This window comes from Trichechus manatus, unplaced genomic scaffold (genome assembly GCF_000243295.1).
Source record: "Trichechus manatus latirostris isolate Lorelei unplaced genomic scaffold, TriManLat1.0 scaffold00071, whole genome shotgun sequence".
Classification (NCBI taxonomy): Eukaryota; Metazoa; Chordata; class Mammalia; order Sirenia; family Trichechidae; genus Trichechus; species Trichechus manatus.
In genome coordinates, this window is record NW_004444007.1 from 4,617,285 (window position 1) to 4,640,403 (window position 23,119).

The following is a 23,119-nucleotide window of genomic DNA, read 5'->3' on the forward strand; positions in this document are numbered from 1 at the left end:
GTAAAGATGAATGTTACTGGTTGCCTCATTCTTTTATCTTTAGAAATTTGGAATTAAGAAAAAATAAGAGGAAAAAATGGAGTGATACTTATTGGAAGATGGTAAAGGTTTAGATTTGGGCTAAAAATGTAAGAGTTATGTACTGCTTTAGAGGCTAAACTAATTGTTAAACATCATGAAACATGAAAGTGGTAGGTACCTTCAGGAACTTGAACTTAATCTTATTAGGTATTTAGTAAATTTTGCCTAAGGAGTTGGTGAAATGTTTATTTAGAATTTATCTAAGTATTATGAAAATTCTCATTTTCTTTTAGAGGCAAAGTGCAGTATTATCAATTCACATGGGAAAAATTTATCAATTGATATGATTATCTCTTTATCCCACAGAGCACAACACAGCCTCTAAGACAATCAAACAGATAAGAAAATATCGAGAGCATCAGATACAATGGCAGAGATTAGTAGCTGCTCACAAATATCTGAATGTTCCTTTTCTATAATAGACCTCCTGAGTATTAGCTGGTCATAGAGCTGGCCAAGTAGTAACTTTTTTTTCCAGTCACATTTGCAAGTAGATGTGACTATGTATGTAAATTCTGCCACTGAGAGGTGAGCAGAAATGATAAGTGCAACTTGTAGATTGTACCCTGAAAAGGAATAGACAAGCATGTCCCTCATCTCTTCCCCCTTTCCACTGGATGGGAAATTGTGAGAGTCGGAATTGCTACCTTGGACCCATGGATGGAAGGCACATGCTGAGGGTGGCATTCACCCTCTCAGCTCTGAAACGCCTATGCTGAACTACTGGTGAGAGAGAGATAAAAATCTCATTTAGTCCCTGTATTTGGGGCTGTTTGTTATTGCAGCTTACCCTGTACCCTAACTAATTCAACACTTCATGGATTCTTGGCAAGAACTGTACACACTGCAAAATATATTTTCAGTTCTCTCTGTGGGTATACGTGTATGTGTATGTGTATGTTTTGGGATTTGTGTATTGGCCCGTGTTTTGGATTGAATTCTGTCACCCAAAAATATGTATTGTAAGTGCTAACCCCTAGAGAGGTTATAAGCCCATTTACGAATGGATATTCTTTGTTACGTTAATGAGACAGTAATAGTGTAAAATGTGTCTTAAGTCAATCTCTTCTGAGATATAAAAGAGCAGACGAAGCAAGCGCAGTCTGGGGAAGACAGATGTCACGCCACACGAGATCTTCAAGGAACCAAATAACAGAAGTAGAAAAGACGTGAGGACCTTCCCTCAGAGCCAATAGAAAGAGAAAGCCTTCCCCTGGAGCCAGCACCCTGAGTACAGACTTCTAGTTTCCTAAAGAGTGAGAAAATAAATTTCTGTTCGTTAAAGCAACCCACTTGTGGTATTTCTGTTGTAGTAGCACTAGATAACTAAGACAGCTGGGTTCTGATGTAAAATATATTTCTTATAGTAGGCCACAGACTAAAAAGTTTAAGAAACACTGATATAGAAAAATATATATAAGAAAGTCTTGTTTCTTGTGCAGTGGCAAAAAAAGAAAAAAACTTTTTTAGCACAAAACAGAACATTATCCAATATATCCTGGATATTTTTCCTTATTTTACAATATGCTTTCATGGTAGCAAAGTGCTATTTTTCAAATTTTAACATTTTATAACAAATTGTTCATACCAAAGCTACTAGAATCGTTGTTTTGATATTTACCTGCTAAAGTTACCGGAAGTCATGTGAAAGCTAGAAACACTGAGGGAAAAACTATTCCCTTTACTGTACTACCTTAATCTCACAGTACTCTTAACCATTATGTCTCAGACATCTTTGAAAATCTGATGGAAAAAGGAGAAACTTCTCTGGAATAAAGCCCATGCCTACAGCCACACAAAATCTAGTATATAATTACAGAGCATACACATTCTCCAAAACAAAACAAAAAAACTTGTTGCCGTTGAGCCAATTCCAACTCATAGTGACTCTGTAGAAGAGAGTAGAAGTGCCCCATAGGGTTTCCAAGGAGTGTCTGGTAGATTCGAACCGCTGACCTTTTGGTTAGCAGCCAAGCTCTTAACCGCCCTGAGCAAATTAACAACAACTAATTTTTAATTCCATAAACATAGAAATTTGTATACTTAAACAACTGCAGAAAATCATAGTCTATACAGTTCTAATTTAGTTAGCGACTGTAAGTATTCTAACAAATGCATGATCAACAATTTCAAGCACCTATCTCTAAGTGCTTTCATCATCACTTGCTCATTAGAGTACAGAAATGTCAAGTCGAGTGGATGCAACACTTGGCAGGAGGTTAAACTTGTTGACATAATTTGAAATCAACTAATAATCTAGAAAATCAATAAAGCATTTTCTGAGTGTTTTCAATAAATCTTCTTTTCTCCATTATACATAAAATCTAGCCAAGCATCATTGAACATTAATTATATTGACATTGAAGTATCTTCAACCACTAAAATGGGCCATGCTATTTCTGTTTCACTCTCTTCTTGGGATACTGAAATGAAAAGAGGTAAGAACTATCTCTCTGGATTATATAGAGAGCTATGACTGGTAAAAATTCAAACCCTTCTCTTCTGCTACTACTGTTTTCTAGTAGAGTAGGGATTTATTATATTTTTAGTTGTACCCTAGTGATGTAAAAAAAAAAAATAAGTAAGGAATCAATATACTAAAGATAAAACTTTTGAAGAGTAGATTAATATAAACTATTTTCATAAATCAAACTTCAATCAATTATTTTCAACAAACCTAAATAAGCTCTCTCATTCAATATTTCAAGGTATCATATAGAAATAGAAGTTAAAACACTAAGCCATCCTATCTATCATTACCTGCACTGTGGCCTTAGGAAGCCATGCAGAAGAAATAAATATCTTTTCCTTTATGTTAAAACCAGCAGAACACACCATCAGAAACGTAGTCAAAATTCGTATCAATACTGCAACACCCAGGGTGGCAACACAAAGGCCTGTAAGAAAAACTCAGTTGTTGTAAATAATGGAACACTGGGGGAGAAACTGCATGTCACGGTTACTGATTCAAAACACTACCAACAGAAATAATGAAAGAACATTACAAAATGAAAAATATAAAAATAGTTAGGCGTAACTTATCAAAAAATCAATATTAATGACCAATCAGATTACTTGTTTAAAATAAGATGTTTTCCCTAGATTAAAACTAGAAATTAATTAAACATATTTGAATTTCTACAAAGGAGGTAAGAATGTTATATCTCTTATGCTTTATAGCATGAAACACACTTTCTTCCATATGTTTATTTAACAAGAATTTATTAAGTGATAATTATGCATGACAGGCTTTGAACTGGTCACTGGGTACACAAACATGTATAATGTACAGACTCTGCCTTCATGAGCATCAAAGTCAGAGGAAGACAAAAATATAAACAATGAATTCACATACCATGTGGTAAGTATAAACAAACCCATATGAAAGCATAGAAGAGAGAAAAATTAACATTTTCATCAATGTGGTTTACAAAGCTTCATAAAGTAAAAGACCAGAATTGCTATTCAAAATATTTATCAGCCAATCAGAATGGAGCTGGCTGTGCAATGACCAACGAGAATGGGCACTGGCAGTACACAACTGTTTCGCCATATTGGTGTATAGTAACAGCATGTTAGCCCTGGATGATATACAGCTACTTAATTCAGTTGTTTAGAACCCTTTACTGATGAAGAAAATTTCATCCTGATTTGTAAAACAAGGGATTTTGACAAGTGCAGCTACAGGCTACTGAACCTGATAAAGGTACAGCTAAGGTGACTAATAAGTAATAAGGAGATTTTTTTTTAAAGTAACATTTGTTGAGAGTTTATTCTGTGCCGGTTACTGTGCTAAACTTTACATGCACAGTTTTACTTAACCCACACAACCTGTGGCTTAGGCGCTACTATTATTCTCATTTTACGGTTGAAAAAAAAAAAGAAAGAAGTTCAAAGAGTATAAATAACTTTTCCAAGTTCAAAGGGCTGGGAAAACTCCAGAGAGACATTGCTGGATGATCTGCTGTGAACGTGTAATAGGGTTTCTTTATGGGCAGATTTTGTGGCTCTTTGTTGAAGTGTATTTCTTTCAGGTTGGTAGGTATTCAAAAGCATATGTTGCCTGAATTACAAGATACAAAAGAGATGGCACATTCCCAGATGGGAACACTGAAGGAGGAGCAGGTTTGGGGACAGGATGATGAGTGAGTTTTAGATATACTGAGTTTAATTTAGAGATAAATATTTTGGAATTACATAGTTTATAAATTAAGCCATTGGAAGTTCTGAGAAGTGATATAGAGTGAGAAAAGTAGGTGCTTTGGCAAGATCTTTAATGAAGAGCAATGTTTAAACCATGTATAGTGTAAAGTTGAATATAAAGGGCGCTGGAAAATATGATGTTTCAGAATTCAACCCAAAAGAATTTTAAAGAGGTCAATAGCATCAAATGCTGCTGAGCGGTCAACTAAAATAAAGACTGGAAAGCGTTCATTGGATTTAGCAATATAACCTTGGTGAGCAAGGTCGGTTCTGTGATGAGGCAGAAGCTGCACTGAAGTGTATTGAGAAAGTGAATGGGAGTTGAAGTGGAAACGGGGAATGTAGTTACCGCTTTTAAAAAGTCTGAAAGAAGAAGAGAAACTTGTGTGGTAGGTTGGGTGGAGGGGGGGCGTGGGTGAAATGGAAGAAGGATAAATTGGGGGAAGGCAAATGGAGAAAGGATATATATTTGTTAAGACAGAAATGATTAGAGTCTGTTTAAATTCTGAAGATGAAGAAACTGAGATAAGGGTGTTTGAAGATGTATGAGCAAAAGGGAAGGATTGTTCTCTGAGATTCAGAAGGAGGTGGCAGAGGATGGGGTCCCTAGTATGGATGGACGAATATTGTGATGGGAGTAAAGGATGAAATCATAAGTATTTGTTCAAATTAATATTCAAGTGTTATGCTATGAATCAAGAGAGCATTAATATGATGACTTGAATGTATGGATGAATAAAAGAATGGATGAATCGACAAACATTTCTATTCCATGGGCACATATTATAGAAGTGACTAGCTGGTTTAAACTTCTGGCCCTTAGAACAGTTTAAATGAACAATAACATTCTTATCATTGGAAGAAAAAATTTAAAGCCTGTAATCTCTTGATAGTGGTCAGTAGTGTCATCTTTACGAGGAACAACAATGTTAAAGGTGTGGAATTCACTGCCTTGGATTTACCAGCTTTCTCTTCTAACCAACCAGTCTAATGGACTTAGACCATGACTACACATGTAATTAACTTTTTATATAACTGTGATAATGGAAACCACTGGACACGTGCCTGCTAAAGAGATTTTAAATGAATATAGAAAGAGAAGATTTTAGTTCAAAAGTGTACTTTGAAATTCTTACCAACAGTTTCTCGTCTGAGAGATGCAACAGATACCTCTGCTCCGAACAGTACAAAAAGAAGGGGCTTAAACACGAACCAGGAAAATCCAATTATTTTTTCAACCTCTGCCTAAAAGAAAAACAAATAACACACACACACAATTTTTACTCTGTGAAGTTATAAGTAACAAAATTTTACTAATTTGAAATTTGAGTCAATTTGATCTAAGGTAGGCTTTATTTTTATTTTTATGTTATCTATAAATAGTTTAGCTACAACAGAACAAAAAAATCACCTGGGACACTTCTTACACAGTTAAGATTTTATATGATGTGCTTTTGCATACTAAGTGTGAGTTTGCAAATGGATGTTTATTCTAAAGATTCTTATAATATTAGGGTGAATACTTCTGAATATATTGTCAGATAATTTACCATATGAATTTAAATACTGATCAAACAGACCATGTGTTTATTTTTATTGTATTCAAAATTTTTTTTTGTATGAATGCTCTGAATTAGTACAAGTAAGATGCCAGCTATTATTCTGAAATCACATAATGAAGCAGGAAGAGCCCAGGTATGGGGCTCAGAATACCAGGTTCTAGTTCTGGGTCATCACTAACAGAGTCGAGAACCCTAGACTCGCATGTGCTCACCATGGGACCACACTGTGCACACATTATGTCCTGAGACAGCTCCTCCACTACTGAAGGGCTCCAACTGTTGGGAAGCCATTACCTAGACTAAGGCACTAGATCTTGCACACAGAAAAAAACACAGGACCATCGATTGCCACCTGACAGTCCATCAGTTTGTGAATGCCGCTATCATATTTACCCTAAGACTCCTGTTTCCTTGACTAAACATTTAAAAAGTTTTATTACTTTTAATTTACTAACTTAGGAGATCTTTCACCATCCTTTGAATAATTCTCAGTTTGTCAGTGTATCTAACTACCCATCTGACTTCCTATCTATCTAGCTGTATAGGTAATACAGTCATCACAATCAAGTATAAAAGAATAGCCAGTGGAAAGTCCCTCTGTGTCCCCACAGGCAATCAGATGTTCCCACCCCATAGGCAACTCTGGTTATTAGAGCATAAAATACATCTGTTTGCTCACTTGTCTACAAAATAGTAGCATACTTTGTACAGTATTCATTGAGTTTAGTTTTTAAAAAATCTCCACAGTCGTTCTCTCTGGTTACTTAAAGGGTTTCCTCATTCATTTTTACAGTTCTGTCATATTCCAATTAGAGATTCTGCATAAATTATTTATTAGAAACTCTGTCATCAGCGTTAAAGTTTTCAACTTTTGTTGGTACAAAAAATACTGCAACAAATAGATGATTTGTACTTCATATGTGTACAAATATATGTATAGCATAAATCCTTTAGAATCGCTGAGTCAAAGAGCATATATGCATGTGCCATTCTGATAGGCACAGCCAAATTGCCTTTTATCAGCTGCGTACAAGTGTGCTTATTTTTCTACACCCTACCAACATAGTATGTTATCACATTTTGATAGGTCAAAGTATCTCTTTTTAAAAGTGCCAGTCAAGTTTAATTCCTCTAGCCCTTAGTTGTGTCATCTAAAACTTTTAGGGATTAGACTGATTGCTAAATTCTTTACTGCTTTAAAATTCCATAATTCTGTGAACAACTCAAATCTCATTCCATATAATGAAATAATCTAGCATCGGTATTTACCAAACACTTTGGTTTCTTGATCAATTTAAAAGATACTGAGAGTGACTGCCACATAATTGATTCAATAAAGACTAGTTTTCTTTCTTTAGGGAACCAATTTGATGTACTCAAATGGTGGGTTCTCATTCTGACTCTCCACTTGCTAGCTTTGTGACCTTAGGCAAACTATTTACTATCTCTAAGTCTTGATGTCTTTGTTTGTAAAATGCGACAATGTCTACCTTTCAAGGTCACTGTGAAGAATATGTGAGATAACATATGTCAGATTTTGCTGGGGAAGGGATCACTTTCACTGGGAAAGAGATCTTTATAAAGAAAATAGAGGAACACTTATAGTAAGAGACTGACAGAGCTGACCACATGAAAATATAAGGTATTCGTCTATTAATAATGAATAAACAGGCCCAAGGGCTAATATTGTGTGTGCGTATCTCACAAATCAGTAGTCAATATGTTAAATCAAAAGATAACGGACAAGACCTATCAAAGAAAAGTTCAAATGGCAAAAAATATGAACAAGTATTCAATCTCACTGTTAAAGAAGCATAAAGGAAAACAGGATGCCATTTCTCACCTATCAATACGGCTGAAGATTAAAAGCAATAATATTTTAAACCAGTGGCTCACAAAGTGTGGTCGCCAGAGGAGTAGTATCAGCATCACCTGAAATGTGTTAGAAATGCAGATTCTCAGGCCCCACCTTAGACCTACCAAATCAGATCATTGGGGACGGGGCCCAGAAATCTAGTTTAACAAGCCTTCCAGGTGATTCTGATGCATGTCAAAGTTTGATAAGCATTATTCCAAGCTGATGAGTTTGTGATGAGATATTTACTTCATATATTGCTGGCAGAAAAGTAAATTGATACAGCTCTAGAAAGTAGTTTGGTAATATGTGTCAAAAACCTCAAAATGTTCATATTATTTGGCACCAAAATTATACTGTTAGGAATGTTCCCTAACAGGAAATAATCAGATATTGGATTTCAGCATAATTTATAATAGAAGAGACTGGAAATAACCTAAATATATAGGTATATAGGAATGGTTAAAAAAATTAGAGTACATTTGTACGTGTGTGTGTATATCTACCTAACTATATATGTGTGTGTGTGTATATATACATACACTTTATCACCAGAGGTATATATGAAACATATTTTAATAGTGATTTTCTCTGTGGATTGAGGGATTAGATGTCAAAATATAAAAATGTGCCCTGTACAACAATGCTACTGTTGTATTATAGGGTAGTACAAGTTGTTTTGGGGTCAGATAAACCTGAGTTTAAATCCCAATGCTTCCACTTTCTAATTTTGTTACCCTGGACATGTTACTGAAGGCTTTCTGACTTATTAAGAAAAAAAAAAAAACCAGTTGCCATGGGGTCACAATGCAAATGCAGTAGCATCCCTTTGCTAAGTGGGAACTATAATCTTTGTCTTGGGGCAAAGGAGTAGGTCAGGATGCTTCTAAGAGCAGGGTCTCTTAGTCAGCAGCCAAGGCTGAGATGGAAGACAGACAATGAATCCTCAGAGAGAAGCCAAGTACAGCACCAAAGAGGCAGCATACCCCTTGGTCTTGAGCTGAGACTAGCAGAGGTAAGCTATTAACCTTGCCTCAGCCCACAGATAAAGTGAATCCATGTAAAGACAAATGTTTTGATAACTACAAATGTGATGAGGATGAGTACCCAATTTATACTGGGAAGTTTTTTACTTTTTCCGTTCCATTTGTTGGATGTTAAACCCGAAAAACCAAACCCACTGCCATCAAGTCAATTCCGACTCATAGTGACCCTATAGGACAGAGTAGAACTGCCCCATAGAATTTCCAAGAAGCGCCTGGTGGATTTGAACTGCTGACCTTTTGGTTAGCAGCCGTAGTTCTTAACTACTATGCCACCAGTGTAATCAGTAGAATTTATTAATACAGGTGCTGCTTAAAAAAAAGAGAGGAGAGAGAGACATACATGATATAAGCCTTATAGTTTAGCTTCCTGGCAAGGCAGGATGCTTAGGTGCTCATAATGCCTACAGCAGGGCTACAAGGGGCTCTCCCCTCTCTCCTGAAGTCCATTCCATCTAAGCCCACTTTCCTGTGGCCTCAGTACCCTCTCAATACAATGCTTCAGGCAGCCCCTACTAATCCCTCCCTCTAAAATGAGATAATTCAACATCATACCTGTTGTAATTTTGTAATCACACCCTTATACAGTGAAAGCCTTCTACCTGAATGCTATTTACCCACAATGAAATTTTGTCTCCAGTAGATCCCCGCAGACATTCATTTAACTGAATATGATTTTATACCTGATCTCAAGATTTATGATCTTCACATATTCTTCTATAAGGCATTATCTTAAATTTAATTATTTTGAACATTTGTCTTCAAGTTTTATAAGATTATTCCAAAATCACATTATCTGCCCTTAATTTAAGTCACCTACATTTGTAAACTCTTCATTAAGCAAAATAACATGATTCTGCCAAGGTCAATTCTATAAAAATATATCTGGAAATTAAAATAAATAAATGACAACGAGCTAATTTCCATAACAGAGATTAAGAAAATTAATAATCTTAGTGATCTTGAAAATCAATAAGGAAAACCCAAATAACTCTTGAAAATGGGCAAAGGCTTTTGAACAAACTGGCTGTTAAATATGAAAAGATGATTAGCTTCACTCATAAAGAAATGCAAATCAGATTAATGATAATACACATTTTTAACCTATCAGATTAACAAAGATTTGAAGACTGAAAATAGTCAGGAGATCCTCTCCCACACTGTTGGTGGGAATGCAAAATAGTGCAGCCTTTTGAAAGGACAAATTGACACCATCAAAAATTTAAATGTGCATACTCTTTGATAGAGTAATTCTACTTCCAGAAATTTATCCTACAGATAAACTGAAAGATAAGCTACAGTTTGTGAATTCTGAGATACACATCTTGTAACATTCCTGAAATTAGGATGGCGGGTTACAGTTTAACTGGCAGCATATTGTTTTTCCTTCTTGGTGGCACATAAAGTAACGGTGCTTCTTAGAAATGATAGTGTCCTACAGCTTATGAAATACGGTATATGTAAGGGTATTTAATAGAGGTACTGTTTGTCTTAGCAGAAAACTAGAAACAACCTGTTAGTAGGAGACTGGTTAAGTAACGAGCACAGGTGGTGCAATGGTTAAGCGCTTGGCTGTTAACCAAAAGGTCAGCAGCCACCAGCCACTCCTTGCTCCTCAGGAGAAAAGTCCTAGCAATCTGGTCGCTTAAAGATTCAAACCAAAAACCAAAGCTGTTGCCGTAGAGTCCACTCTCACTCACAGCTAGTCTATAGCACAGAATAGAACTGCCCCATAGGGTTTCCAAGGCTGTAATCTCTACGGAAGCAGATTGCCAGGTCTTTCTCCTGCACAGCGGCTTGTGGGTTAGAACAACTAACCTTTCAGTTAGCAGCCTAGCGCCACCAGGGCTCCTTCCCCGTAAAGATTATAGCCTTGGAAACCCTATGGGTCCTACAGACTATTTATAAGTCAGAATCAACGGAACGTCATACAACGACATAGCCATAAAATGCAATACTCTGCAGCCATGACAAAAAAAAAGGAAAGCATCATGAAAATATAACCATGATATATATTAAGTAAAGACATCAAATCATAAATTGATACGTAAGGAAAAAAAGGATATTCATGTGTGTGTGGCATTGTACATCTGTATATGCATATAAATAGCTTTTATGATAAAAATGTTATTTGATGTTAAAAAAGTGTCTGGAAAGAAAAAGTAATCTGATCAGAAAGTAGCTGTGAACAGAACTTAAAATGAAATTCACCTTGTTCCTTGTCCATCCTATGCCTGCAAGGGAGGCCATGACGAACGTGAACAGTCCTCTTGATCCCCGGAAATCAAAATACGCACTGCTGAAAACAGTGAGCACAGAGAACACCAAAACAAGGACTATTCTCTTCCAATCAAGAACGCGCTTTAGGAGAAAAAAGTTAATTAGCAAAACTATTTCTAATAACTGACTTGTAATTATTGATTTTTCTACAATACGAATTTATAGGAAAATAAAAATGCCTGCCTCTGCTCACATAATGCGTGACTTAACATTTACCTTCTTTTCTTTAACAAAGGCAGAGTGAGTGTATACTCAAATGTAGGAACACCAATTATCTTCCTCGTATTGCTATGATGCCCAACAGATTTCAACGCATCTTCCAGATCAAGATGGACTAGGAAGAGAGGCCTGGTGATCTACTTCCAAAAATCAGGCTATGAAAACACGGGCAGTGATTTGTCCTGTTATGCATGGGGTCTCCATGAGTTGGGGACAGACTTGACATCAGCTAACAACAATAGTTATCAGTGCATAATTTCACAGGGTTGAATAGAACAGTAGAAAAAAGTACATGGGCTTCGCATGCAGACAGACCTGGGTTAATCCTAGCTCTTTTACGTCATTGGCGTGCATGTAGTGGCTGCATTACTTCGCCTCTCCAAGCTTTGTTTCCTCGTCCATGAAACTGGTATAAAAACATTTACATCTTAGAGGTTCTATGGAGGTTGAAGATATCGTATCTCTATTTTCAGGCTCTCTGTTTCCTCTTTAATTTTGCTCGCTTGGTTTTTCTTTCTAAATCCTTGACTAGTAAGAAGTTTCAGGAGGCTGTAGACTGACAGCAGCTTTTTTTTTTTTTTTGATCTGTCGATTGTGTACCTTTCTCTTTTTACTTTCCTCTGTTCAGCCTTTTAAACATCTTGATCACTTTAAGATGCAGGTTTTTAAAAGTGCTTGATCTGATTTGGAGAAATGCAGGCTCTGGAGCTGGATGCCCTGAGTTCAGTCCCAGCTCCACTGCTTTCTAGCTATGTGATCTTGTTCAAGTCACTTATCCTCTCAATTTCTTCATCAGTAAAATGGTCATTTTCACAGTGCCCTCCTCAGGGGTGATCCGGATTGCACTAGGTCAGCGCTGCCCAGAAAACTTTCAGTGATGACAGAAATATTCTCTGTTTGCACTTCCCAGTCCAAGAGCCGCTAGTCACTGTGGCCACTGAATGTGCAACTGAGGAACTGATTCTGTTTTCTTTTTTGATTTTTAAAAATGTATTGGAAAAAGGTCTACAAGTATTTTTACAATTGTATGTACATTTAATATTAAGGAACAAATTAGGATAATTCAGAGTTTAGATAAGAAAATATTTGCCTCAATCAACATATTTTAGTCTCCTTAATGTTGAGCAATTAGCTGATCAGCTAGTGTGAACATGACTTTCAGGACTGAATACTTCTGAGGTTACATTAGCTTCTTTGTTTTCAACAAGAATAAGTCTTGACGGTAGATCAATTAGCAAACCTTGAACAATTAATTTAAATTGTGTGGTAATTATTAGAGAGACTGGTTAGAACTTATGATGAGGAACTAAATTTTTAGTTTTATTAATTTAAATGGCTACATGTGGCTAGTGGCTACAATGTTGGACAGTGTAGCACTAGAGGATGACTTTAAAGTACTCACCACAGCATTTTATACACAGTAGGCAAAAAAGTAAGCTATTATTTTTTATAGATAAAAAAAATTAAACAAATGTATTCTCTTTATTTTGTTGTATAATTAGAACACTCTCATATGTTTCTTTTGTGCATTTATAGCATCTTCTGTAGACAATTTCAGAGTTTTTTTTGAGTAACAGTATAAGAAAAATTCAAATCAACATGCATTTTGATAATGGAAATATTAATTTTCTTAATTAAAATTCTACTTTAATTTTGATGAACTCCAAAGTGCACTGAAATCTGAAAATACCAATTCTTAAAAATTTCTGTATGTTTATCTATCCTAAGAGAATTAGGAGGACAAAAGGAAACAATCAAAACCTTCTGTCTCACTGAGAAAGCATTGTGTGCAGTGAGGAACTTTGATATCTTTGCAGGAAATATTGGACTGCATTACACAGAGATGTTAAAGCCTATCTGTTTGATAGTATTAGAAGCTAAAGTATTTTGATACTAACAAAAAGGACCAAAAAAAAAAAAAGCCATTATATATCATGATTTAGTTAAATAAAAAATCTTGCATATCTTATTTTTTTAATTGATGATATTTGTTTTATTGTGAAATTTAAAGTGTATAGAATATAAATTAGAGAAAAAAATGTTCAGACTGCATTAAATATCTTACGCATTTAGTCCCCTTCATAAAGCTCGTGGATGGCACTGATACAGCAGTAAGCAACTTTAAACTGGTGGGCTATTTTCTGAACCACGTCCTTCACACTTAGCTTTGATGGAAGTGTTTCAGAGCGTTTTTAATGGCATTTTAGAGCATGACTTTCCCACAGGTTATTTCTCTCACCTGGTCACTGCTCAGAAAGTAATGAATAAAAACTCCGAGAAGAGATCCAGTTGCCACACCGGTTACGACCTCCAAAATTCCCCTAAGGACGTTAAAAATTGTGGAGCCTGAAGAAGACACAAAGAGAAATGCTCAGACAGAATGCTTAATCCTTAAATACACAAACTTCACCTCTACAATCATTGGAATAAAGCATATAATTACATACGAGGAAGTTTACAGACCCTCTGCATTCTTAAATATTGTGACTTAAAGTGTTTACTAAAAAGAGCTTATCTTATAAGATTGGGGTTTTTTTTTTAATGGTATAAGAAAGGTATGCATGTAATTGGAGACAAATTATGAAACAGGCTAAGATATGATTTGTGTGGTTTTACATGCGTTTATGTCAATAAATTTTAGTAAAACGGCCTAAGAAAATGTGAAAGATAAAATTCGTAATTCAGAGCTAATTTGTTCTACTGCATTATAGGCATAGGCTGAGTGACTTAGATATAGGTAAGCCTTCAAATTATCATTTAAGAGTCTGATTTTTAATAATAGATGTGCATTGATTTTAGTATCTCTGAGATGTATAAGAATGCAGTAACCTAAGTATTTGGACATAAAAATCAAAAACCTTTTCTTACTATAAAGAGTACAAAGAACTTATTCCTTCTCAAATGTTTACTCTAGAAGTAAATCTGAAAATAAATGATTTTGGAGATTGCTCTTAAAAACCAAACCCGTTGCTGCTGAGTCGATTCCAACTCATAGAGACCCGATAGCACAGAGCAGAACTGCCCCATAGAGTTTCCAAGGAGCGGCTGGTGGATTTGAACTGCCAACCTTTTGGTTAGCAGCTGAGTTCTTAACCACTGTGCCACCAGATTGCTATTAGAAAAGTTTTTATTTCTTGATTAACTTCTTTGAAAGAGGTAAGTAGAACCTATATTTTCCCCCACAGCATACATAATTTAGGAAATGGTAATAGAAAAATCTTCGCTAGAACATTATGCAGAAAATTACATCAAAATTATTCAACACATAAAGCCCTTCTTCACACACTGCTGTAAGGAAAAAATGTACTCAGTAACTAGTTATTTCTTGTTATTGCAGCAATTGTCTCTTTAATTATTTATTTTTTTAAACGACCTCTGCAGTATTTTTATTTAGCTAAGACAATTGTCTGCCCGGTAACGGTGTAACTGTCAAACGCGTCACTCTGTGATATTAGCACAACACTCAAGGTATTACAGTAAATAATTTACTGTGAGTGTGTAGAAAGTAGCTAATTCTTTTCAGTCTCTGGTATATTAAAGTTATTCGGGGGGGAAAAAAAGACTTGGGTCTCATCACTGGAAATTCCAATTCAATAAGTCTGGCAGGGCCTGGGAGCCACATTTAAAAGAGGCATCTAGGGCATCCTGATCCAGAAGGTCTATGGACCACACTGGAAGGGAGTGGGAGGGGGAAGAGAGGGATCCTATCAGAGTCAGTTATGAAGGTTCTTCGAACTATCCACACTTTCTCTTCCCACCTCCACCCCTACACCCCCAACAACTCTGGATTATAAAAACCCCAGCCCTGACCCCCACCCCACTCCCTCCTCTCCCCTCCCCCTCCCCCTATGGTTCTAATACAAACACTATTGCTCTAAAGCAATAGTTCTTATCCTGACTGCACTGGTTTCCATTCTCAAAGTTTCTGACTGAATTGGTCTATGGATGTCCCTGCGTGGTACAAATTTTAACACACTCGGCTGTGAACAAAAAAAGCTGGAGGGTCAAGTACACCCAGAGGTACCTCAGAAGAAAGACATGGTGATCTACTTCCAAAAAAAATCAGCCATTGAACACCCTATGAAGCACCATGTATTGTACTCTGCAAGGGGTGCCAAGAGTTGGAATCAACTCGACAGTAACTGGTTGGTTGGTTAATTTAGGGCCCATATATGGGTATTTTTTAAAACTCCTCAAGTAATTCTAATGTGCAGCCAAGGTTGAGAACGACTGTATTAAAGGTGTGTACCAGGAAAGCAGTGAGAAAATAAGCTTGGGAAAGTACAGTAGAATTAAAATAAGGATAAGAGTGTAGAATTGACCTAATAGGTAAAAGGGAATTCTCATTGGTTCTTGAGGAGATAACAGGAGGTAAAATTATTAAACAATATTTTGAGAAGATTAATTTGCCAGTAATACACAGCAGACACTGTAAGGCAGGACTTGGCTGGAAGGCAGACGCTGGGGCAATGTGAAGAGGTGATGCTCTGCTAACTGGCATAAATCATATATAATCATAAAATGGGAAGATAACTACAGGGCTTGGAGAAACTGAAAATGCATGACGTTCCAAGAAGATATGTTTCCCACATGATAATCTGAAGCTAAATTTAGGCTACGATTACATTTTGTCAATAATACAAGGTTGAAAATCTTCTCTCTCAATCTTAGAAGATAAGATTAAGAAATGCCAAAGGATAATAAAAGCCCCAAAACCAAACCCACTGCCATTGAGTTGATTCCAACTCATCGCGACCCTACAGGACAGAGTAGAACTGCCCCATAGGGTTTCCAAGACTGTAATCTTTATGGAAGCAGATGCCACATCTTTCTCCCGCAGAGCAACTGGTGGGTTCGAACTGCCGACCTATAGGTTAGCAGTTGAGCGCTTAACCACTGCACCACCAGGACGCCTTTAAAGGTAAAAAGGTATCAAATAATAGTGTGTGAAGAAATGCCTTAAATTCCTCTTTTATTATTACATAAAATAAGATACGTCTGCAACAGACACAAATTATTTCTTGTTTACAAGGATTAACGCAACCCATTAAAACCATTGCTGTCGCTACCAACAAAATGTTAAAGACGAGGGGACAGTAATTGTTCCTCTTTTAGAAACATTCTGTTCCTTCTGCTTGCACTGCTGTGTCACTTGTGCTCATTGAAAAAAATCTACTCATCCTTCGTGTGAGTCTCCAACATTAAACTTTCCCAGATCACTCCAAGCAGAAGCTGTTCTCATCCTTCTTTAAACTTTACAACTTTGTATCCCTTTTACTGTGCTTACTGCAGATTCTTGAACAGCCTATATCTAGAGACAGGAAGGGAGTAAAGGTATGTACTGGTCCCCACCCTGGTACAGAACTCCTGGAGTTGTTTTCTCTACCTTTATTTTGCCTTAATCAATTACCAAGCAAATACGCCACGCTTAACATAACATGTTAATCTATGTCTCTAGAGTGCAAGAGAACAGTATGTTGTGAACTGACTGGTTTACCTGTGGAAAATGCTATGCCCAAGCACGTGTTAAAGCCAGTGATGGCTAGAATGTCACTGAAGTCCTCAGCCTCCGGGAGTAAGGTCGGGACACCTTTAACATCGTAGCCTTCTTCCATCAAAAGACTGATTGAAGGTGCCACAACGTATGGAGATGCAGCACCTAAAACAAAACTGAGCAGGCAGCACTTTAATGAGTTATGATAGTATCTTAATAGCTTTCTTTTTAAAAAAAATTATAACAACCTCTACTCTTTTGGAGGCTAGACTTTGTAGACTTTTACCTACACTCTTTCAAATGGCATAGAAGTACCAAACCAGAAACACACACACATAAATTCCACAGGACACTGTTTTTCAGAGTGCGGCCACAGACAACCTGCAATGGAAATGCTTAGGTTGCCTTAAAAAAAATTTATAGATATATAGATAGATATGTACCAAATCAAAACAAACTTGTTGCCGTCAAGTTGATTCTGACTCACAGTGACCTTATAGGGCAGAAAAGAACCGCCCCATAGGGTTTCCAAGGAGCAGCTGGTAGATTCCAACAGCCAACATTTGGGTTAACAGCTCTTAACCACTGCGCCACCGGGGCTATTTATATTATTTATTTATTGTGTGAGTGCTATAGAAGATCTGCCCCTGAGTGGTGCAAATGGTCAATGTGCTTAGCTGCCAACTGAAAGCTGGAGGTTCAAGTCCACCCAGAGGCACCTCAAAAGAAAGGCCTGGTGATCTACTTCTGAAAAATCAGCCACTGAAAACCCTGTGGAGCACAGTTCTACTGTGACACACATGGGGTCGCCATGAGTCGGAAATGATTCCACAGCAACCGGTAAATAGAAGACCTAATGGGGTTAAGGCCCAGAAATCTGCCTTTTTCTTAAACGAAACATTCATGTTATGAGGCTTGAAAAACACTGCCACGTGTATTTTAGACTGGAAGCCAGTGACACTATCAGGACTCGGTATGTAAAGTAAGAGGACAGATCAGGAGGAGAAGGTCGTGATGACAGTGACCGTGGTGATAATAACAACAGGAGCAGCAGGAACAGCAAGGAGCACTTTACGTGCCAAACACTGTTTTAAGCACTTTACATGTATTAACTAATTTAACTCTCGTAACAACCCTATGAGGTAGATTCAATCATAATCATCATTTTACAAATAAGCATTGAGGTCCAGAGAGATTAAGTAATTTGCCAAAAGTCACATGCTAGAAAGCTGCAGAGCTGGGATCTGAACCCAAGCAGTAAAGCTCTAGAATTTAAACCATAACAAGTAAGAATTTCTTACTTTTAACCTACTTAACCCAAACCAGTTGCCATAGAGCCGACTCCACCTCATGGCAACCTCATCCTTGTCAGAGTAGAACTGTGCTTCATAGGGTTTTCAATGCCTGATTTTTGGGAAATAGAGTGCCAGGCCTTTCTTCTGAGGTACTTCTGGGTGGACTGGAACCTCTAACGTTTCACTTACCAGCTAAGCTTAACCACTTGCACCACCGAGGGACTCTTCTTACCTCCAAACACTAAGTGCTTTGTTATTTATTTACTTCTCATGGTTCTTCATCATGAGAAGCACGGACTGACAACAGGAGGAAGAGACAGCAGAAGCACAAATCACAACAGTCTGGTGACAAGAAGGAGGAAAACAGTCCTGGGGGTTAATGACTGTTAATGTGTTTATTTTCCTTTGTACAGACTTAAGGTGGGATCCTGCATCTCTGTCACCAGAATGGAACCAGGGGTAGTTAAAAGACCATTACTTCTTCAATTAATTTAAATTATTATAATCACTGTAAAAGTTAGCACCTACAGAAACATATACTATATTTTAAAGTTAGGGTATTTAGATTACGCTGGAATGTCTATGTCACATTTTCTGACGTCCTTAAGTAAATGCTAATACCCATTCTCTGGTACAGAATCATAGAAATGCCTAAAATCTGTGCACGTTTTCATAGGGACAAAGAAAAACCATTACCCCAGTATAAATCCCCATTGCCACGGTAAACCCATTAGGAAGTGGGCAAGAAGAGCAGATGCGCATGCCTCCACAAGACAAGGACCCATGGCTAGTCTCCCGCAAACACCCTTCAACTTCTTCAGGGCCTGAAATATAAAAATAGACACACTAAGATAATTCTCTAAAGGCATGCAGAGAAGAAGGACTTGAGGTATGAGATGACCTTAAACTTTTCCTTCAGCATTCAGACCACGTATGGGTCAACACAAACCTTCTAGGTAATGGGCTTTACTTAGCAAACACTTCAGTGTTCTAAGTGTTTTAGAGTTAATTTATTTAGACCTCATAGCCACACTATGAGATAGGTAGGTAGTACTATTATCCCCATTTTTCACGTGTCCTCTTGTAAAAAGGCACAATTTGCTCAAGATCATGAAACTGGTGAGTGGTGGAGCCAGGTTTTGAACTCAGGCAAGCAGCTAACAGAGTCTGTGCTCAAAATCCCCACACTAGCTGACTTAACCCTCTCAGTACTAGCTTTATTTATCATCTGTGGCCCCAGGGTGAGACTAGGGCAAAAAGCCTCACCTGGTTCATGACGTCCCCCAGGAACTTTTACTCCTGCATTCAAAAACATACATGGAAAACAAGACAAAACAAAAACACGAGCCTCATTTTATACACTAGAAAGTTTCCTGAGCCGGTACAGTTAGCCCTAAGCATGTATACAGGGCTTTGCGTACCAATAATAAGTCTTCTCCCTCAATGATGATAGTTTATAACTATGGCCTGCATCTCTGTCAGAGAAAAGGGGAACCTTTATTCTTGGTGCTGTCCCCACTTCACCTTTCTCCAAGAAAGCATAGGAACAGTTTCTGAGGTCTTGTGAAGCATAAGGTACTACCCGCACAATAGTCCCGTATGAAATAAATGCTATTCCCTCCTTGAGATTGTCACGCAAAGTGTCCACATCCTCTTTGTAAAGCTCAGTGATTCTAAATATTGCAGCACTGGAGGAGCAAAATTCCTACTCTGTAATTAGAAATCCCTAGTTCATACCTCTGAATCCAGTCGAAGGCCGACATAAACCAAAGTGAAAGACAGGTATATATTTCTCACAGAGAAAGACCACTCGTGCTCGATCTGCACGTTATCATTGATGACTGGGATGTTTCTGATGAGAAACCCAGCAAGCATTGCACCTTTAATGGAGAAGTCAAACAACTCTTTTGTTAGTTTCCAAATACAGAAAACATCTGTCAGCACATCAGATGTGAAGGAGACAACTATATAATCCTAGGAACCACTTCCTTTAGGCTTAGTCCTTGGATAAAATTAAGTTTTTAATTTAAGAAATTAAAGTAGTACAATAAATTAGAGCTGCAAAGAAAAGATTTTAATATGCAGATTAAAAAGATAGATTATGATAGTTAATATCCCTCAAAATACCTGAAGCTAAAAAGTAAGAAATAGGATACAGCATTTGGAAAGACTGTGATCAAATTCTAAATATAGAAAGTTTTACTGCAACCTCGAATTCAGTCATCCCTTTGGGTACAAACAGCAAACAGTTCCTGAAACTATGTTCTATGTTAGGTTACCTGAAACACCAACAAATACTTACATGGGTTCCATTTTACCTTCACATCAGATAATTTAAAAATGCCTAACCTACTTTGCTTCTAAGCAAAGGCTTTGGTGAGTTATGATAGGATGGACAACCCTGCCCTTTCGTTCATCCTTTCAACATTTACCAAACGCTCTCAGTATTTTAGACACTGTGTCTGCTGGTCGCGCGGTTCCTGCTGATCACACCAGTGTCGCCATTTCTCTGCTTCCCGGCTCTGCTGTCCTTGTCGCCATTTCTCTTGGTCTTCAGTGTTAGTAGCTCAGTATTACAGCCCTTGACCATTATTACAGCTCTTTTATTTCAGTCTAGGAGGTCCTCAGTGCAGGGACCTTGGGTGCAAAGGACACGCTCCTCTCCAGGCTCTTGTAGATCTGTGAGATCGACCGCGTACATAGGAAAACTCTTAGTCAATTTCAAGGCATGATTTTCCCAGCAGGATGATAAACTGACCAATTCTATTGGGTGGATTGCAAGCCACTTAGGTGGATAGAAACCAACCAATCCCTGGAAGTCACTTAGGCAGACAGCAAACCGACCAGTCTTTGCAAGCTGTTAGATGGATAGCAAACAGATCAATCACTTAGCAGGCTGGAGCCCGACCAATCATTCTGGAAGAATTGTAAACTCAGGGCCAGAAAGGCCACATAAAAGAAACCCACTGCACCACAGTTGCAATGCCTAAGGAAGTAGTGAATGAAGATGTTAATCATCAATAGCTAATAATATGAGAGAAAAAGAGATGACCAGACAGTACATACCCATGAATCACCTACGAAGTAGTCTTGCAAAAAACAAAAGCAATATATCTGTATCTATCTATCTATCTTAGGCTTTGTGGACCATACAGAAACAAACCTTCGGATCAAGCCCCTACATCTAACAATGAATTTATATAAAAGGGACAGAGGAGCATGCTAAATACCACCGCTGGGATATAATCAGCAAAATTTAGACTCTGTGAAACATTACAGTACAAGACCATTTTTTTTCAGTAATGATTTGCTTTAAAATAATTTGGGAGTAGATGAAATAAGGATGCCCATATATATTGATAATTTTTGCCTACTTAAAAAAATTTCTAGAACACAAATTTTTAGAGAAAATAATACTCTTGTATCAGAGAAGGTGTTCAACGAAGCGCAAGGTCCCCATGGGCTGAGAGGCAAGAAAGCGACATCTGCCAAATCAAAACCAGGCCACTGGCAAGGGAAAAGTGTCTCAGGGAAATTGTTTTCACATTCTTTTCAGAAACAAGCAAACAAAAATGCTTCACCATCAGTTGTCCCTGGCAATTATTTCAATAAACTCTTAAAAATACAGAACAAGTAATCATCACATGTATTCTATATTTTAATACATCTTCTTTATGGATTCAGATAATGCTTTTGCTTTGGACACTGGTCCTAATATCATAAAAAAAGGTAAACTTTCTCTATCACAGGTATAATACTATAAAAAGAGATATAAAATATATCACGTACATACTTTTCAGAATATTTCCAGTTATCTTGGGAGACTTCATGTGATCACTGCAAAGCTTTCTCTCTTTGCAATGTGGTACATTTTGTTGTGCAATAATAGACTTGGATGGGTAAAAAGAAGCTGAGGAGTAAAGAACATTTTCATAGAGTCTAGAACACTGGTTTTCAGCTTCAGCTACATATTATTAGAATCATCTGGGGGGCTTTTAAAAATTCTAATGCCTGGGCTGTACTCCATACTAATTAATTCAGAATCTCTGGGGGTGGGACCCAGGCATTAGCATTTTAAAAAATTCCCCAGATGATTTCCATGTGCAGCCAGGCTTGAGAGCTAATGATCCTTCTACATAGAGCGTGGTGTTGGAGTTTATTAGAAACGCAGAATCTCAGGCCCCATCTCAGACCTATTTAATTAGAATCTCGTTTTAACACAATCTCAAGCTCATTCCTATGTACAATAAAGTTTGAGAAGCACTGATACAGTTGCAGGGGTCAGCAAACATTTACTGTAAAGGGCCCGATAATATATAGTTTAAGGCTTTGCAGGCCATACAGTCTCTGTTAGAAGCTCAAAACTCTGTTGTTACAGCGCAAAAGCAGCCATACGTAATATGTAAACAAATGAGACTGAATGTGTTCCAATAAAACTTGATTGACCAAAAACAGGTGGCTTGCCAACCCCTGATCTATACTACACCGGCATAACTGGAAACAGCTCATTTTAACAACAATTCAATGAACAACGTTGTTGTCGTGTGCTGTCCGGTTGATTCCAACTCACAGCAGCCCTATAGGGTACAGTAGAACTGCCCCTCTGGGACAGAGTAGAACTGCCCTATAGAGTGTCCTAGGCTGTAAACTTTACAGGAGAAAATCACCAGGTCTTTTTTCTGTGGAGCTACTGGTGGGTTCAAATATCCCACCTTTCAGTTAGCAGTCAAGCACTTAACCATTGTGCCACCAGGGCTCCTTACTAACAACTTTAGGGAACAAATAGTGCCTGTGAGAAGTAAAATACATTAAGTGAAATAACTTCAGTTTACAGAAAATTTAAAAATATACTGAGAAATAGTTCATAATAAGATGTTAATAATTCTACTCCTCTTTTATATTTAGCTTCAACTGCTGAGCACAAATTCAAAAGCAAATAGTTTTGGCCTAAGTTAACAACACTGATTTTCCTATTATAAGCTAACAAAAACAAAACAAAACTTTTAGTTTGGGGAATGTGTGCAAATATATATGTATGTGTAAATGGTAAGTGGTTTTTGAATAAAACTCTGTGATTAGTAAATCTG

General features: G+C 37.3%; 3 protein-coding genes across 3 annotated transcripts in view; all 3 read right to left on the reverse strand.

Moving 5' to 3' along the window:
* LOC101360768 (sodium/hydrogen exchanger 9B2-like) overlaps positions 1 to 23,119 on the reverse strand; it is a 162,013-nt gene that overhangs the window by 110,945 nt on the left and 27,949 nt on the right. The window lies entirely within an intron of this gene.
* On the reverse strand, positions 2,328 to 12,125 carry LOC111821224 (sodium/hydrogen exchanger 9B2-like). Its single transcript, XM_023734746.1, has 3 exons — positions 10,956 to 12,125; positions 5,421 to 5,529; positions 2,328 to 2,978 (listed from the first exon to the last, which is right to left on the reverse strand). The coding sequence occupies exons 1-3, from the start codon at positions 10,992 to 10,994 to the stop codon at positions 2,818 to 2,820; spliced, it is 309 nt and encodes a 102-aa protein (XP_023590514.1). The 5' UTR covers positions 10,995 to 12,125; the 3' UTR covers positions 2,328 to 2,817.
* On the reverse strand, positions 12,180 to 20,308 carry LOC101353160 (sodium/hydrogen exchanger 9B2-like). The gene is made up of 3 exons (XM_023734744.1): positions 18,729 to 20,308; positions 16,741 to 16,913; positions 12,180 to 13,589 (listed from the first exon to the last, which is right to left on the reverse strand). The coding sequence occupies exons 1-3, from the start codon at positions 18,899 to 18,901 to the stop codon at positions 13,447 to 13,449; spliced, it is 489 nt and encodes a 162-aa protein (XP_023590512.1). The 5' UTR covers positions 18,902 to 20,308; the 3' UTR covers positions 12,180 to 13,446.

Bases quoted from the DNA above. Each gene is read 5' to 3' on its own strand.
- LOC111821224 (XM_023734746.1), bottom strand. From the start codon at position 10,994: ATGGCCTCCCTTGCAGGCATAGGATGGACAAGGAACAAG. The intron at 5,530-10,955 runs GTGAATTTCATT...TTTTTCTTTTAG, and splicing joins TAGGATGGACAAGGAACAAG to GCAGAGGTTGAAAAAATAAT. The intron at 2,979-5,420 runs GTAAGAATTTCA...TTTTTCTTACAG, and splicing joins TCTCAGACGAGAAACTGTTG to GCCTTTGTGTTGCCACCCTG.
- LOC101353160 (XM_023734744.1), bottom strand. From the start codon at position 18,901: ATGCCTTTAGAGAATTATCTTAGTGTGTCTATTTTTATATTTCAGGCC. The intron at 16,914-18,728 runs GTAATGGTTTTT...CTGCCTGCTCAG, and splicing joins CAATGGGGATTTATACTGGG to TTTTGTTTTAGGTGCTGCAT. The intron at 13,590-16,740 runs GTAAACCAGTCA...TGTCTTCTTCAG, and splicing joins GGGCATAGCATTTTCCACAG to GCTCCACAATTTTTAACGTC.